Here is an 18351-nt window from a genome sequence, read left to right on the forward strand (position 1 = left end):
ATAGAAGTTAATTAGACTATGGTGTTTAGAGGTGGATCCTTTGGAAGATATTAAGATTACATAGAGTCATCAGGGTGGATTGTCCATGTTTGACTTAGTGATGGCTTGAGAGAGAGAGAGAGAGAGAGAGAGAGAGAGAGAGAGAGAGAGAGAGAGACAGAGAGAGAGACAGAGAGAGAGACAGAGAGAGAGACAGAGAGAGACAGAGAAAGACAGAGAGAGAGACAGAGAGAGAGACAGAGAGAGAGGTTTACCTTGCCACACATCAGAATTCTGACAGCAAGAGGGGCATTATGAGTTGCAGCCCCTCAAATTGTGCTTCCAGATCAGCCTCATATGATTCTGTAAGGAATTACAGAATTTCAAAACAGACTAAATAAACAGCCCACATTTGGAATTATTCAGTTTTTAAAATAACTTCTTATGGTTTCACCTTATAGATAAGGAAATCTAACTAGGCACAGAGAGGTTAGGATGTTTGTCCAAAGTCTCATCTTTAATTAAAGGTGAAACCCACACTAAAATCCAGGCAGTTTTGTGAAACCAGTGGTTCCTAACTGGAGGTAATTTGGACTCCTGAGGAAACTTTTAGACTATCCATAGGTACTTATGATTGTTGTGACTACAGGGCACTACTGGCACCTGGAGAGTAGAGACCAGGGATGCTACTCAATGTGCAATATGCAGGAAAGCCCCCATAATAGAGAGCCTTCTTCCCCAAATTATAGATAGTGCTGATCATGATGTCCTGGGTTGAAATTGTTGAAACATGAAGATTGTTGTAACATGAAGTCTTCTTAAGGGCTTTGTTAACCTCATTCCAACATCCTTTCTTCAGTCCATAAGTGGATGAAGCTGTTTACCCATGGAGATAAAAATTAGAGAGGCCTAAGAAACAAAGAACTGGATATTTTTCCCAGGTGCTGGTGATGTGTGGTGGGGATGGAGGTAGCACAGGAGTGGTGATGAATTCCCTTGATGTCTCTTCTAGAGAGTCTCTGGAAGCAAAATCAAGACCAGAATAATCCTTACTCAGTCAACAATACCCATAAATTCTTCACATATCATCCAGCCACATTCTGTCTTTTTTGAGTCCTTTAGCTCTACTCCTAAAACCCTCAATCTTAGCAAATAATACTGCTCTTCTGTCATTGGGAATAACCAAACCAAGTCTTAATTACTGTTCTCCTGATCTCAACCATATTCAAATTGCCATATCTCAAGGCTTTATATATCTGCTATTAGCAAGATTCTCTATCCATCAAAAATGTTTGTCAGACCCTCATTTCTCCATGACAGGGCTGTCCTTACCTCTTCTTTAGGCTGAACTTCAAACCTTCATTTCCTTCGTCCTATCAAATAATGTGGGAAGGCATGATTGTGCTGGGTTTCAAATCTCAACTCTGCTTCTGTGTGACCTCAGCCAAGGTACTTAACTTCTCTGTACCTCAATTTATTCATTAATACCATGCAAAATGGTAAGTACGTACTTTCTTATCCTGTTCTATTTGGTTTAACCCCTTAACATCTCAGTGCAAAGTCTATGATGAAGATTATCATAAAGCTAGTTGAAATATATTTGAATCTACTTAACATAAACTTAAAATCAACAAAAGTTCCTAAGATACCTGAGTTTGGTGTATTCTTCCACAGCATGATCATGTGTCATTTCAATCTGGAACACGTTCCTTACTCCTCTCTTTGTATTTACTCCTTTTCTACCCCTGTTTCTTCTTCACTCTCATACCACCTTCCTTATTTCTCACAGTTTCTACCTCTCACGTTCTTTCTCAGTTTTATTTCCTTGTGTCTTTGTTTCTACTTCCTATCTCTTCTTCTTCATACAATACTGGGGATTGAAACCAGGGCCTTTGCATTGAATTACTTCCATGTCCTTTTTTAAATTTGTATTTAAAGAGTCACTAAATAGCCCAGGAAATACTAGAACTCATAATCCTTCTGCCTTAGGCTCCCAGAGTGGTGATATTAAAAGCATGCATCACCACACCTGACTCCTTCCTCCGTCCTCTAGACTTCTTCATTCTTTGCTTCTCATCTTATTCCGTCTTTCTCCTCCTCTGTCCCACACCTTTCTGTCCCCTTCTCCCACTTTTAGGTATATGGAAGTGCAGGTAAAATGAAGCAGATAAATTCTATTTGAAAAGGGACCTCTGTACAGGACAGAGATGCCCCATCTGAACCACAGGCTACTTTATGAAATGTTCTATTCATGATTTCCTTTCCAAGTACTAATTGTCGACTGAAGGGCAGAAACGGTACATAACTTAGCATTAACATATACCCAACATCTGGTGCGTAATAAGCATCAATAAATATTCAATGGGATTAATGAAGGAATGACTATTAACCTAGCCCTTTCACTGTACAGGAATTTGAAACCCAGGGAGGCAAGAGCTCTAGCCTACGTTCATTCAGCAAGTTAGTTATAAAGTCAGAATTATATAACTTGTCACTCCTCCATTCTCTGCTGACTTTTCTCAGATATCTATACAGAAATACGGCTTTCAAATGGCTTGACTTTTCTGGCTTTAGAAAGTGAGGAGTCATTCATTTGGGTTAAAGTACAATGAACTTCCTGAGGTAAACAGACAAAGCAAGGTCTCAACTATTTGAGCAGGATTCCTTTTATCTGGGTCTCTGTTTCCATATTTCTATAAAGGGCTTAGTGAGACACAGCACACATAAGTTTTAGCCAGTATAGCATGTGAAATTGTTTGTTCAGTGCATGGCAAGTAGCAGATGCTCAGCTGCATTTCTAAGTGAGATTTTTTTCCTCAGTGAGAAGAACTGGCCCCGCCTCCTGCCCTTGCTCTCACTACCATTCTCTTGAGTTACAGTTCATCAGAAAGGCTCAGAAAATATTGCTAATGTATGCACCACTTATTCCACTGGATAATGCATCTGGGAATATTTAAGGTGCCCATATACCTCTAATTCAGGCAAGCCTGAGCTCTGGTGCTGACCCTTCCAGAAAGAATGGGCACTTTATATCTTACATCATTGATTCCTTGCTCCCTCAGCATTCATGATCATGTCCATTTGCTTCCCTTGAGGAGGCTCCTGAGAGAGATGTTACAAATTGAACAATGTAGCTTATTCTGGAAAAAATCTCCAGGGATGCTACGTTCTGCAACTCCCAGTGGTCAGTGGGTGACAGCCACCTTTACAGTTCACATAATAAGTTTCATTTTAATGTGTGACATTGCCACCTATAAGCAGAGTGACCTTGGACCAGTCTTGTGACTTTGTTGAGAGTCTGTGTTTCATTTAAGTATTTCAGGCAACAAGCAAAAGCCCGGGCTTTGGTAGAAAGTAGAACCAGGATTGAATACTGGCTCTGTCTCTTCTGGATTTGGACAAACTAATCAACTTACTGAGCTTCAGTTTCTAGATCTGGAAAACAGGAAACAATGCTACTTTCTTAAAAAGAGTTGTGTTCGGGCTGGAGATTTAGCTCAGCGGCATAAGCGCCTGCCTTGCAAGCAGGCAGTCGTGAGTTCGATCCCTGGTACCGATAAAAACGAAAAAGACAAAAAAAAAAAAAAAAGAGTTGTGTCAAACCTTAACAGTTATCATATATGATACACTCTCTAGGTAGTAGTACTCACAAATTCACTGTGAAAGGGATTATTATTCACATGGTGCTTGCAAGTTACAGGTGCTTCTTGACTCTATGAGTCATATTCCCAACAAATCCATTGTAATTTGGAAATATCACAGTTTAAAAATGCATTTAATATGCTGAACATACTGAGGATTATAATTCAGCAGGTCAGTGCATTATGGAGTATTGATTATACGTACTTTTAGGATTGCTTGGTTGACTAGTGGTTGCTGCCAAGTATCAAGACACAATCGTAGCCAGGTGGTGGTGAGGACCTTTAGGCCCAGCTATTTAGGAGATTGTGATAGGTGGTCACTTGAACCCAGAAGTCTGAGACCAATCTAAGCACTATTGTATCTGTGTGTGTGTGTGTGTGTGTGTGTGTGTGTGTGTGTGTGTGTGTAGAGAGAGAGAGAGAGCGAGAGACAGACAGACAGACAGACAGAGACAGAGAATTGTGTATTACTTATTACTAGCCCAGGAAAAGATCCACATTCAAAACTCAAAGCATGGTTTTTGCTTCATGTATGTCATTTCCACATCATCATAAAATTGACATTCTAAGTAGAGTCACCATAAGTGGGTGACCATCCATAAGTAGGATTAAGTTCTTGGCACAGAATCACACACCTAGTAAGTAAACACAAACTAGGTAAACCAAGCTTGAGAGTCTGGGCTCTTAAGAGCTGGACTTGAGAGTACAATCTCTGAACTTGGTTGCAACGTCAGTCTGGCCTCTCCACCTGGAAACGACATGGGTGATCGTGTTCATCCTGAGCTGTGTGGTAGCAGCTATTATGGTTTCCTAGGAAGCCCTCAAATGCTCTGAATTGCCCTGGGTTGGGGCTGTGCTCAGCCAAGTGCCCATAGTGGTGGAGCCGGGCGGAGGTGGGTGAGAGTTGGATAGTGTCTCATAAACATTTGGGGCTGCGAGAGCAGCTGTGTGATCTTGCAGAATGATTCTCGCTTCAGGACTGTGTGTTGACGCTGATGTCACGGCTGCTCTGAGCACCCAAGATACTGTTAAGGAGCTGTTCCAAGCCCAGATGCAGTGTTTTCTCACCATATGGCCCACACTGAAGTGCATGGTCTTTCCAAAACACTCAGCCCCCATGCATGGAAAACCTTAGAGAGCCCTGTCCTCCAATCTGCCCCGAGTCTTCTCATTTCCAGGGGCTGTGTATTCCTTTGTATGTCATTCATTTAATTCTCCAGTAACCACAAATTGTTATGGCAGCTACTATGCACCAGATGCCATGTTAGGCACTGAGAATACAAAGGGGAATAAAACATTACCTGTGGGCATATGAATTCGTATTAGCTTACAGGGCAGGGGAACAAATCATACATTAGACATTATTCTTTTCATGCTATTTTACTTCATTATTATTTTTATTTCAGCACTAGGAAATGAACTTAGGGCCTTATGTGTGTGAGGCCAGCTACCAGTGAGCTCCATCTTGTTCACACTCTGGGTCTGCTGTAAATTCCATAATGCAGGCAGTTCTCAAGAATCTGGGGGTAAAATGAGGTAATGAGGTTTGGGGTGTGGTTCAGTGATAGAACATTGTCCTAGCAGGAGTGAGGCTCAGAACACCTTAAATTCAGCCTCTAGCCTTGTGAACACACACAGACACGTGCGCACACACACACTGAAGAGTGAATTAAATGTTTGTACATGTATTAGAAAAACAATTTTTTTTTTTACATCTTGCACCTAAATGAGAACTTTCCAAGTAAGCCAAGGGTAGATCTGATCCTCTGCCAGTGAAGTTAAGAGGGGCAGATATTATTCTCTTGTTCCCTTCCAGGTGACCTCTGTGCACCCAATACAGTTATCCACCTCAAACACTGGTCTCAGTTTTCTGCCCATCAGTAAACATCCCTACGAGGTGCCCTTTAGCTCAGGCTGAGTCTCAGAATCATCCATTATGGCTCTTTCCCCTGCACTCATCCCACTCACCAGTAGGGACTGTTGGCCTTCTAACAAAGTATATTCCTGTTGTAAGTATTTCTGTCCTTGTTGTCCTCTTCACCCACATCCAATCACCACATCTATCCTGCTACTCTGTGGCCTCTGCAGGTCACCCATAAAACAAATATTAAATCTGGATCACATCACACTATCCTGCCGTTATTCTTCCTTGACTTCTCATCACATGCATAAAAAAGTGCCAGCTCCTCCTGTGGGCCGTAAGACTCTCAGTGGTCTGTTTTCTGCTCATTTTCTCCAACCTTATTGTCTAGTTACCTTACCTTTGATCACTACCTTCCAACATCCTTGGCCTTTTTCCTGTTCCTCAAGCATACCACAGTGTGAGAACACGGGCAGCCTGAAATGCCAGATTCTGTTGAGAGCAACATAATTAAATCCTACAGAGGGAAGAGAAATAGAGGTGAAACATTCCAAGGAGGTAGAAGGGGAGGAAGTGAAGCCCAGATACAGGGGTTGGTCACAGCTAGTACAAGAGACATCTCCGTCAGTTCTACAGGAAGAAGGAGTTCTGTAAGGGGTAGAAACAGTTGCTTAAAAGGAGGCCATGGTGAGGAGACAAAGGAGGAAAAGAGGATGATTGTGGCAACAAAAACTTAGCTGTAGGATGGCCTACACCTAGGAGAGGGAACTAATGCCTCATCATTCATTCATCCACTCATTCAGCAGATACTTACTGATCTGCTATTTGCCAGGAACTGGCGTAGGCACTAATGTTGTTATTGAATTACTTTTGCTTAGCCACTAAACAGAAGCAAAAATCACATTCATTCAATGACACCTCGGAAAATCTCTTTAGGTTCTGAGTCTGTTTCCTTTGGAAGACCAGAACAATAATGATACTTCCTCTGCAGGTTAAAACAGTTAGATATGTGGTACTATAAAAAGTTCTGCATTTATCAAAAGTGGTAGTGAAGTGGTCTGTCAAGTGAGGAAGGGCCCATGTCTGTTTTGTTAGCTATTAAATTGCTGATAAGTGGCCATTTATTAGAGAGAATGAATGAATGGATGGATGAGCGAAACAGTTTTAGGAACAAGATTCTGATAATTTACAGATTTTGAGAAGCTACTGGCAATATGCTTACTGACAGAGTAACGTGAGTAATTCATACCACAACAGTTAAATTTTGGTTTAGTCTTAACCTTTAGTGCTCCGACTGAGGGAACTCTCTGAAATTACATGATTTTACATTCATTTGAAACATGATGATCACAGCTAGTTAGGCTCTTCTCTCCACCTCCTCTCTTTAGCAACTCCTCCTTTCCTCTTGCATGAAGTACCAAGCTAGGGACACATCCTTTTGTGAGTTCTGGCTCATAGGTTGGGTACTATTTCATCCCAGATGCTGCAGATAAAAGATTTAAGATTTAATGAGCTGTTGATAAATTGTCAATTAGCCAAAGCAGGGGCACTCAGTGGTACTCAAACACTGAGGTCTAAAAAGAAAATAGCAAAGAATGGATGGGAAGAAAAGCCACACAGCTGCTCCTGTGCTGAAGAAAAAGACAACATGCCCAGCACAGTGGTGCACGGTTACAATTTTAACACCCTGGGAGGCTGAGACAGGAGAACGATAAGTTTAAACAGAGCCTCAGTAATTTAGGGACTTAATGAGAACCTGTCCCAAAATGAAGACATAAAAAGGAGTCGAGGATGAAGTTTAGTGAAAAAACACTAACATCAATCCCCATTATATTACCAAAAATGAAATTATAAAATAAACACATAAAAATGCATCCAAGGGACCAACATCAGGGAAAGGTCATGGAAAATTAACTTTCATCAGGTGATCTTTTTTGTGTGAACATTTAAGATGCTTAAAATATATAACTTTCCACAATAAAATAAGGGAATAATCTCTTCAATAGAAGTAGTAGTTGGACATACTGTGGCAGTTTCCTGGTTAATCACCAGCCTCTACACCAGAAAATACTGTTGATACTATAGACTTGAATCAGAATTTATTTTTCTATACCAGTCCTTTAGGTTGACTTTTCTATTTGGTTAAAAGTAAAAAAGAAAAAAATACTTGCCTTTCTCTGAGAATTGCTGTGAGAATGATCTTGGACAGCTGGCTTACGTTAAAAACAATTCTGGCATTAATTGGTTGCTATTCAAAGTGATTTACATGCATTATCACATTTAATCTTCATTACAATCCCATGTGGGATGGACTCTTCTGAACTCGTTCTTAGAGGAGGAATTAAGGTTCAAAAAAGAATAAGTAAATTCACTGAGTTTCCATGTGTAATCAGAATTTTTTTTCCCCCCCAGGGCCTTTGCACTCAACTATGTTCCCAGCCCTATTTTGTTTTTGTGATGGGATCTTGCTAATACACCATATTGCACAGAATGGGCGCAAACTTGAAATCCTTCATGTCTGCCTCCTGCAGCCCTCAGATTACAGATGTTCCTGACTATCATACCTGGCTATAATCAGAACTCTGAAATCCTACACATCTGATTCCCAAACCCTGTGTTTCTTCAGCCCACCCCTCTAACTAAAACTGTTAAGTCTGGTGAGCACCAAAACAACACACAGGCATAAAGACTATCAAAACACTTCAGAGACTATCTCATTCCAAGACAAGCTTGATTATTTATGGCCAGGGCTGCGGCTTTGCGGCTTTAATCGGAAAACTCCACGCTACCCAACCATTACACACTAACAAGGTCTAGCTCTATGTGAATTTCTTTCCCAGACAAATTCCTCTTGCTTAATAAAAGTGCCTGCCATGAAAGCTCAAAACCCAGCAGCAATTAATTATTGACAGAGCATGTGAATTAGAGATAAAAGAAAAGTCATTCTTTCTCCACACATGCGATAGTAAATAAATTTAATTATGGTAGGAGAAGCTAAGGGATCTTCGTCTGTATTAAGTTTTATTAGCTGAGACATTTAAAAGCATGTCATCATAACAAAGAGGGCTTGTGTAATCCTGAATGTACTACTTTGGTGCTAGGCTCAGAAGTGAATAGACTTAATGGAACACCTGGTGGCAGATGGTCCACTATACGACAGGTATTGAACAAATGAGTTAACTAGGACTACATATGGGTATAGCAAACTGACTGCATAATGGGACTCTTAGCCTCATTTTATCACTGATAGTCCTACTACTTTGGTATTAGGGGGCAATAATCAAAAACCTTTAATATCCCAAGTAAGATAAGCCATTTAAAGGTGAATATAGATAGAAGGGTAGGCGGGGAGAAGCACTGTTGTCAAAGAAACCAAGAGATATGGGCTCTGGTATGGAATCTGTGTGAATCAGTTTTCTGCTACTTTAATGAATAGCTGAGATAATCAATTTAATAAGAAGGAAAGTTTCTACTGGCTCATCATTTCAGAGATCTCAGTTCATGGTTGATTAGTTCCATTACTTTTGGGCCTACAATGGTGGAAGCACATGGTAGAGGAAAATTATTCATCTCAAGGCTATAACATGGAATCAAGAAAATAGAAATGAAGGGACTGGAGTCCCCTTATCCCCTTCGAAGGCTCCTATGACCTCAATTCCTGCCACAAGACTCTATATCTTAAAGGTCCTACCACCTCCCAATAATGACAAAGGCTGGGGACCAACCCTTTGACACATGAGACTTGGGGGATGTTTTAGATTCAAACTATGGCAGGACCTCATCTGTGGCTCACTGGGCAAATTTGCAGCCAAAGGTAGGCACAAGTCTCATATAATGAACCAGCCTTATGTTAGATGCTTTGGCTCTACATGTCATTTTGTTCTCAGCTACAGTTGAGCTAAATTTTAAGATTATACAGCTGAGGATAATATGGTTTGCTTGGTGATGCGACTCAATATGCAGATTGTGTGACATGTCTGATGCCTGTGTCCATGCTCTGTCTCCTCATTTGCACATTATTATCTTTGGATTAAATCAGGGATCAGAAAACATTCTCTTAAACAGCCAAGTCCTTAGATGTGAGTCATACAAAAACAGGAGGTAGGTAGTGGTTTGCCAGTCTTAGACTAGATAATCCTCTGACATCTTGTGGAGTTCCAACATTTTCTGAAAGCCACTAGGACAATAATAAAATCCTTCGTTTATTAAGTGCTTGCACATGTCAGGTTCTGTACTAAGTGCTTTTCAAACATTATTTCCCTTAATCCTTACACTACAATGTGAAGTCAGTGCTATCATTATCTGCATTTCAGAGATTATGAAACTAATGTGTGGCAAAATTAAGGGCATATCCAGGTTAAACATGACTGTAAGAGCTAGAAAAATAATTTAAACTGAGAGGCATAAGGTTCCCATGAAAGAATGCATCGCTTTATGCCACCTTTTCTGATAATTATTAGTTATGACTATAGTTGGGACACAGATAAATGAAATCCTAAGTGTTTTTAAATTTTATTCTGTGACTTCTCACTAGAGTGAGTCTTAGAGTGCCTTAGAGTGAGTCAATACTAATATATAACACATTTTGTGCAAAGATTTTTAAATATTGCTGGATAGGAATAACTATCCTTTCCTTTTACTCCCTCTTTCAGAAATGTGATGCCTAAGACTCTTGATGGGCAGATAACCATGGAGAAGACCCCAAGTTACTTCGTGACAAATGAGGCTCCCAAGCGCATTCATTCCATGGCCAAGGACATCAAATTGATCGTGGTGGTGAGGAACCCTATAACCAGGGCGATTTCTGACTATACACAAACACTGTCAAAGAAACCTGAGATCCCTACCTTTGAGGTGCTGGCCTTCAAAAACCGAACTCTGGGGCTGATCGATGCCTCATGGAGTGCCATCCGGATTGGGATCTATGCTCTGCACCTGGAGAACTGGCTCCAGTACTTTCCCCTCTCACAGATTCTATTTGTCAGCGGTGAGCGACTCATTGTAGACCCTGCTGGAGAAATGGCCAAAGTACAGGATTTTCTAGGCCTCAAGCGCGTCGTAACTGAGAAGCATTTCTATTTCAACAAAACCAAGGGATTTCCTTGCCTCAGAAAGCCGGAAGACAGCAGTGCCCCGCGGTGCCTAGGCAAGAGCAAAGGTCGGACTCATCCCCGCATTGACCCTGATGTCATTCACAGACTTCGGAAATTCTACAAACCCTTCAACGTGATGTTTTACCAAATGACTGGCCAGGATTTTCAGTGGGAACAGGAAGAGGGTGACAAATGAGACTAGAGCTATGAAGGGAAGGCTACTGGATAGAAGGAGGCTCTTTACCTGAGACCTGTATTCCCCAGGTTCTGCAATTTTGACCTTGGGGGAATGCCGCGTAGATCTCCTCTTTTGTGCAGTCAGGATTGTCTCCAAAGCTGTTGGCCCGGGAGAAGGAGTAGATCCCACAATATCCCCAGGAAGGAACCAGGCTTGATGTCTCTGGTTGACCAGATGGCCATAGCACACACCATTAATTCTACTTGTCAGTAGAATCTGAATGCAGCATAGATATTTGTCAGTGTCATAGACAGTGAGCACAGAAATATTCATTTGAGTGGCAAAAAAGAAAGGTCTACTTCCTAGGGGTTCCTGTGTTAGTTGAGGAACTTAGGTTCTAGACCTCTGTCTAGACCTGGCACCTGAGATCTAAACTTCTGCTTTGTCTTCATTCCAGAATGCTTTTATTGGCTGAGTGCTCCAGAACTCCTAGGGAGTAAGATCCTCCCTCTAAGGCATTTCTAGCCTTTCATCAAAGGCTTCGTCCCATGCGCCCTGACTTCCGCCCTGACTTCCTCCCTCCCCACTCTGTGAAGCAGAGGCATGCACTTATGTTTCTCACCAGACAATAGCTGACACCCCCTGGAAGCTGTCTTTCTGCGAGCCCACTAAGGGTTCTCTCTTCATGAGTACCTGGAATTAAGAAGAAGCTCTGCATCTGTTAGAATCAGGTACAGGGTTGCTCTCAGAGTGAGATGATTACAACTGAGTCCAAAACCCTGAGATCAGTGGAGATAAATGGCCACATACAAGGGAGAAAGAAAAAATTGAGTCCTCCTTGTGAGAGGCCTCCTTTCCCAAAGACCCTCTCCCCCAAGCACCACAGTCCCGAGGCATGCTTTTGGGATAGACTCTGTCCCCTAGAGTCACCAAAGAGGCAAAGACCCATGAGTTGGTGTGTCTGTTGTTGTGAATCACCCCTAGTGAAGCAGTGGGAAAGAAGCAATCACCTTCTGTTTGTCTTACCACAGCAGTTCAGGGTCACCTCATGGTTCATTTTCTCTACTCAGAGATGGCATCTAATCGGACAATGGCAAGAGGGATGATTCCATTTGTCAGATTCATTTTAAGGGGGGTGGGAGAGGTCAAGGGCTGTCTTCAGATACCCCTATCAAGGGCTGCCAAATAATGTGTCCCTTCCCATTAGTTTGATTCAATTAAAATACAGCATTTGACATAAAGCACTTGTCCACAGATCTTCAAAACCAGGAATTGTTCTAGTAAAATTGGAAATTTGTATAAGTTAAATCTGTTCAGCTGTTATTAAACTGTCATTTCTCCCACTAAATGAAAACTGTGTTGTTATAAAGCTTAATGCAACCTGATTAATGGGTTTTGATGGTGTGTTTGTGTTGATCATTTCCCTCGCCCCCCAGAATGCTGGGAGTGTCCTTGCTTCGGATGACCAGAAAACACCAGGTTTGAGAGATTTAGAGAACTGTATCTTCAAAGCAGGATGATTCTTACCATAGCACAAAGAAAGTAACTCCTGAAGAGAGTGCAGTCTACCCTATCTTAATCAGTTCCTTTGATAAACCAGATTCAGAAAAACCTTATTAGTAATTTTTTTTTTCTGGATAAGAAATTGAGTTGAAAGCAACAGATACACTCTCAATGTGAAAGTAAAAGAAGATACAGATCAAAATACACACACACACACACACACACACACATGCACACACACACACACACACACACACATTCATTGTAAGGGAGAGAATGCATGCTTGTTCCAAAAGGTGTGCTGAGGGCAGGCTGGTGTTGGTGTCGGGCCCCATATTATAAGCTAGAGCAATGAGTGAGTGAGTTTCGGTCCTTGCTACACCCCTGACTCAGTTTTGGATTTCATTCAGTGCACAGATTCCTGAGCTCCATTTCAGATCTGGTGAATTAGAAATTTTGAAGTGGTGCTTAGGCATCAAGCCTTTCAAAAATATTTTTAGCAGAACTGGCACTGAGACCAACTGGAAGAAAGTCTTAACTCCATATTTCTTTGCCCCATCTTCCTTCCTCTCATCTTCCTTTTACTTTTGTGAGAGTTATTTCAAAGGTAAATGACCATCAGAGTTTAATGGCTACCTTGCTGGGATGTTTTCTTTTAGCATTCAATGGTAACTAAGCTAAGGGGCGATTTGATAATTTAGACAGTGAGTACAGTATCTGGCTGGAAGACGGGTCTAAGCATGCTAATATATGGTTAGGAATGACCATTACTGTAGCCCACCCTCCACTCTTCTTTTATAGGGGAACACACATTAATCCAGCCCATCAGTTGCATTTAACTCTCTGTTTCCTTTATTCTTGGCTACCTGTCCCCATGAACCCAGAATATCAAAACCTTAAGTGCTCTTTTCAAAGAAAGCTGCTAAATATGTGTTCTCCCATAAATATGATAAAACTATTCTTTAATATGATTAACCAGTGGTAGAAAGACATTTGCACCTGGGAAATAAAAGTAAGGAATCCCTCCCCTCCTAAATCATTTACATACGCTTGCCTAGAAAAGTAGACTAAAAATCATTGGAGAGAGAGGAGAGAGAGAGAGAGAGAGAGAGAGAGAGAGAGAGAGAGAGAGAGAGAGAAACCTAAGCCTTCGATTTAAGGATTTTTATTTTTAAGAATCTTGTCAAAATGGTTGAAAACCTATGGTTGGTTTCAAAATGAAAACCAAACTTGACATATCTAAGGGTTCTTTTCGTCAGCATTTACTCTGGCTTGATCCTTCTGCCTTACAGTGAGTCAACAAACCATGTTCACTTTTTTACTGCAGTGACTGGATGAAAGAATCATCTTGTATCCAGAAAAGCTAAGTCAACTTGCTGAAATAGAGCTAGGTTGATAATATGTCTGCTCCATTTAACGAGAGCATGGCAACTCATGGGAGATTGACTTTTGTATTTGATTTCAATTAACAAAGCATAACCTTGATAGAGTTCCAAAATGGTGTCTTCAGGACTCTTACTGTCTCATTCTGAATAATTATGAATGCTAGGGTGGGGATTTAGCTTAGCACACAAGTGCCTGCCTGGCAAGGGCAAGGTCATGAGTTCAATCGCTGGTACAATAAATAAATAAATAAATAGTAATGAGTACCAAAAGAAAAAGAAACACCATTGATTTGCACACAGCCCAGGATAGCAACCAGCTCTGTAACAATGAACTTTACACATTCGAATGTCCTCTCTACTGAGAACCAGGGTCCTTCTTCCAGTCCATTTATAGACTCTCTTTGGCCTGTTCTTCACCTTCACAGACCTTTTAGATATAACAATGCTCAAGGATTCAAGCACAAAGGGCCAATCATATTCCTCTGAAATAGAAGTGAGTGTAAAATTTGCAAGTTTCCAGGCTGTGAATTCAGTGCTGGAACTCCTCACTCCTAAAATTTTACACCAAAGACAAAGATGACTAAAAGCCAAAGCTCGTGCCTGTAATGGGGCAGCTCTTACATTTCTGTGAATAAATTGAGGTTGAGGGATTTCCGCATGTTTTTCTTAAAATAAATTATAGTGAGGAGAGATGAGTTCATCTTTTCCAGTTTGCCATAGGAATAAGAAATTTGAATTTTCAGACATGGGATGTCTGAATCCCTTTTAAAAATTTTGACACAATGAGATAATAAGACCAGATCCTATGTAATGTGGGTAGGAAATGAAGGTTTAAAAAAAATGAATCTTTAGTATCCCTTGGTATGGAAGAACGACAGTGTTCTTAATGATAATCGTGTTTCATTCAGTCTTGCACTCCACACATATCTATATAGTAACTAATTGGCAATTGGAAGAGACATGAGGAATAAGAGAAACAAGACTTTGCCTTAACAGGACTCTCAGCCCAGTGAGAAAGAAAGACATGGAAGCACATGTAGCAGAGGGTGCTCGGAATTATGATAGGAATGCATAGCAAGCACATAAAACCATGAGGGAAAATCAACCAGGGAAAAAATGCTAACATTAAAAATACACTCAACAGCCCTTGTCACATAACAAATCATGAAAGAATTACTTTGCTCTAGAGTTAGTCTGTGGAACAAAGTGGTTGTATTACCAGATTGTGAATCTCAGGGGAATTCTTTCCAGGTCTTTGGTCTGCTGACCAAAGAACTAGACAAGACTCGCAGAAAGCTAGTGGGAATGTACAGTTACTGAAGATGAAAAAGAAGTATGCTCTGCACAGAGCTGACCAGTGAACAGACTTGGTGCCTCGAGGACAAGGGAAAGGGATCTCTCATAGCTGGAATCCCTGGGTTGGCTTTTCTCTCATGCAGAAAAGACTTTGGGATGATTGTCTTATCACAACTCACTCGGTCTAGCAACAGATTTCAACTGCTCTAGCAAAAGACTCTGTCTTCATACCAGACATATATTAAAAGTGGAAAACAGCACTTTTCTCTTTGATTTTGTGTACAGTACTCAGAACTGGTCATCCTGGATCCTGTGTACTGTGCACACACTCCGGGTTTCCATGACTTTGACAAATTCTGCCCAGTTGTTTTACTAGTGTCTGTTCCAGTCCTAATCTCCTACCTCAGTGGGTATTAAAATAAATGAGAAACATACAGTATAAGACCTAGTAATTAAGAAGGTTATTAAGCACAAATTTGGGATAAAAACAGAAGTATGCATACAGGGCATTATTATCAAGGAAATTATTTCCACAGGGAAAAAAATATTGCATCTGTAAGTGGACATAGTTGATTCATTAATAGGGAGCATAAACCTCCTGGTTTCTTTAGCTTTGTCTGAGGTCAGAGCATGATCTTCCTTTATTGTTCTGTTACGTATTCATTACATACCAAAAGGAACCACCAAGCCAACAGAAGCACACCTTTTCTGAAAATGTGCCAAAATTAACAATAGTTTGAATTAAAACACACACACTTATACATTTTAAATACATGAGAATATAATACAAACTACTCCTTTAGCTCAGGAATGACCCACAGTCTTATAAATGTGTGTTAAACATAGGAACCGTGAGGGCTTGAGAATTTAAAGGGCTTTCCCAAACTTCCAGAACAATGTAAGGACTCAATTTAAACCAGAACATAGTTCCCTGCTCCAGGAATAATAGGAAAGGGAAGTTCTCACACAGCCTGCCCAGATAACAACAGGAAGCCTAGTTTCAAAAGCACTTTCATAATCATTTTTCTAATCCCAGGACAAGTCATGTTGAACATTTTGTTCCCATGTAATCATTCTGAAACCCTTAGGTTAGAATTATTTTTAAAAAGAATTAACTCTGAGTGTTAGGTGCAGAGAATCATGGACTGATAGAAAATCATTGAAGTCACAAGTAGACTAATATGGGAACTGTGCTTCATGCTTTGGAATGAGAAGAATCCGCGTTGTAGGTGCTTCCTCACTCTGAGCAGACCCTCTAACACCCTGTAGTTGCCATAACTGTGGGGCATACGTAGCACTGCATGTGAAATTTGGGCCCCATTTGGGCTGACACCTTGCTCACTCTAGATTGTCTCGCACACCACAAAACCATTCTCTCGTCTCTTTTTCAAGAGAAAACAAGGATTTACATTCCAACTAAGATCCAGAGTAGGAGAGATTTCTCTCATTCACCACATGGCTCCCAAAAGTACTTCCTAGGAAGTTCCCTGGATAGATCCTCCTCAGGATAACTTATTTCCTGATTAATTTCTCTCTTTACTTTTATGGTCCAGCACTCACATATCATATATTCTCTACTAAGGGAAACCCTGTTTTGCAAAGCTGCTATCTACCCCATGTATCTTAGGAACACAGATTCTAGAGAATATTTGTAAGGCAGGGACTCAGATTAAAACAAAAAGCATTGATAAATCGGAAAGGACCTTGAGGGTCACACTGAGTACTAGGAAAAGCTGCTGTAAGTATCAGGTACAGGCCAACCGAAGAAAGCTGGAAAATTTGGTGTGAAGAAATTCCATACTTTATGATTTATAAAATTACTTTACAGATGTAAAATTAAGAACTATGTTCTTATTACCTAAGGTTACACAGGAGAGCCACACTTCTAGCTTGAATTGACTGATTTCTCTACTAGTACACATCCTACTACCTGTACTCCAGAGGCCCAGAGAAGGAAATGAGAGATTTTAAAAGCCTCATAGATTAATCTCTGAAATGAATGTTTCTAGAATGCTAAGAAAGTGGCTTTTTCCAAGAGGCAAGGCTGAGTTCATGTTCAAGTGTGAAATGAGCTCCATACTTGTCATGTTGAAGCACTGCCCATCCTTTTTCGTATGGTCCACCCAAAGTCACAGGACACTGACTGGAGATTAACCATGGTGGGAAGGGACTTGTGGGTCAATCATGTGGAAATGTTTACAATAAACATATCTTTCAACTGACCTTTGATGATCCTGCATCCAGTGTGTAGCTGGAGTGGTCACATTGAATAAGACAGTGTCTTATTCAAAACATTCATTGATAATCATCTTTAGGGTCAATAAAATTAGACCCAAAAAGGAAGTTTGAGGCAGTGACAATTGTTAACCAAGCCAATGAGCAGTGAAACCTCTGCTACTTATACTGCTTCTTCATTTTATTTGCAAGCCTTTATGTGTCATTGCTATACTATTTTCTGGAGCAAAGTGGTAAACAAGAAGCCCCATTAACTGTTTTCATGAGGTTTTTACAGGAAGAAGACACCATGGACATGAGAAAGCAGAAGAGTCATCCGTTCACTCAGCAAGAATGGATAGGATGGCTTCCAAGGAACAAAGGGGACTGAAAGTTGACTACAAAGCATTATGGGCTATAGAAGATATTATAAGTAGTGTCTCCATCCTTTACATTTCAATTTAGAGAAGAGTTGCTATTACATTTTTGAAATTTTCTTTCTAATCTTGTTTGTTTGCTCCTGTTTGTTTTTGTATCATTCTGCACCTATAGGAAACAAAATATCCTGGGTGTAAAAGGTAATAAAATGAGTTGAAATTGCAGGATCTAAGTGGGTCCAGGTTGGCAAAATAATACACTTTGGTGCTTGAAAGGTTGAACTGTATTATTTCCTGTCCTGTTTGTTTGTAGAGTTTTCCACACAAACAAAGACCTAGCAACTCTGGACTGGATGGAAGCACGTGGTCTTGCTCTTCCTGAAATCCCAAGAAGGCCTTGTCCCTTTGGCAGATCTGCGTCTGCCACATCTGTGCTTAGAACCTGATTGTACCTATGTCTCTGTAACAAAGGCTATTTTATCTTAAATATCTTTAGGGCACTGAGTTTTTTGTTTGTTTGTTTGTTTGTTTTTGTTTTTTTTTTGTCACCAGTGTGTTTTTGATCATAGGAACAGCATTGCAAAATTAAAAAAAGAAGTATAATAAATGCTTAAAAAAGTGTTATGTGCTCTTTCTGATAATTCACGGAAAAATAATATTTAGCAAGCACTTTGGTTCTTTCTATCTCAAGAGAAAAGATCAGGAAGCATTTGAGATGATAGCTGCAGATTCCACTATGATTTTGCAGATCAAAGGCCACACTTTCTGATTGAGCGGGGAAAGACTCTTTTCTGTCATTTCAGTCATTTCAGGAAGAAAATATT

At 40.5% G+C, this 18351-nt stretch overlaps 1 protein-coding gene across 5 annotated transcripts in view; it reads left to right on the forward strand.

Annotated features, from left to right (window-relative positions):
- The window catches only part of Hs3st4 (heparan sulfate-glucosamine 3-sulfotransferase 4), a 374969-nt gene extending 362832 nt beyond the window's left edge, over window positions 1–12137 (forward strand). For all 5 annotated transcript variants that reach the window (XM_013141589.3, XM_063226695.1, XM_063226696.1 and 2 more), the window contains one exon: window positions 10134–12137. In XM_013141589.3, coding sequence (XP_012997043.2) covers window positions 10134–10770 — 637 coding nt within the window. In that variant the 3' untranslated portion in view covers window positions 10771–12137. The remainder of the gene's footprint in view (window positions 1–10133) is intronic.
- The last annotated feature ends 6214 nt before the right edge of the window (window positions 12138–18351 follow it).

This window comes from Cavia porcellus, unplaced genomic scaffold (assembly GCF_034190915.1).
Source record: "Cavia porcellus strain 051 isolate PalLab524CR breed Dunkin Hartley unplaced genomic scaffold, mCavPor4.1 scaffold_16, whole genome shotgun sequence".
Lineage (NCBI taxonomy): Eukaryota > Metazoa > Chordata > Mammalia > Rodentia > Caviidae > Cavia > Cavia porcellus.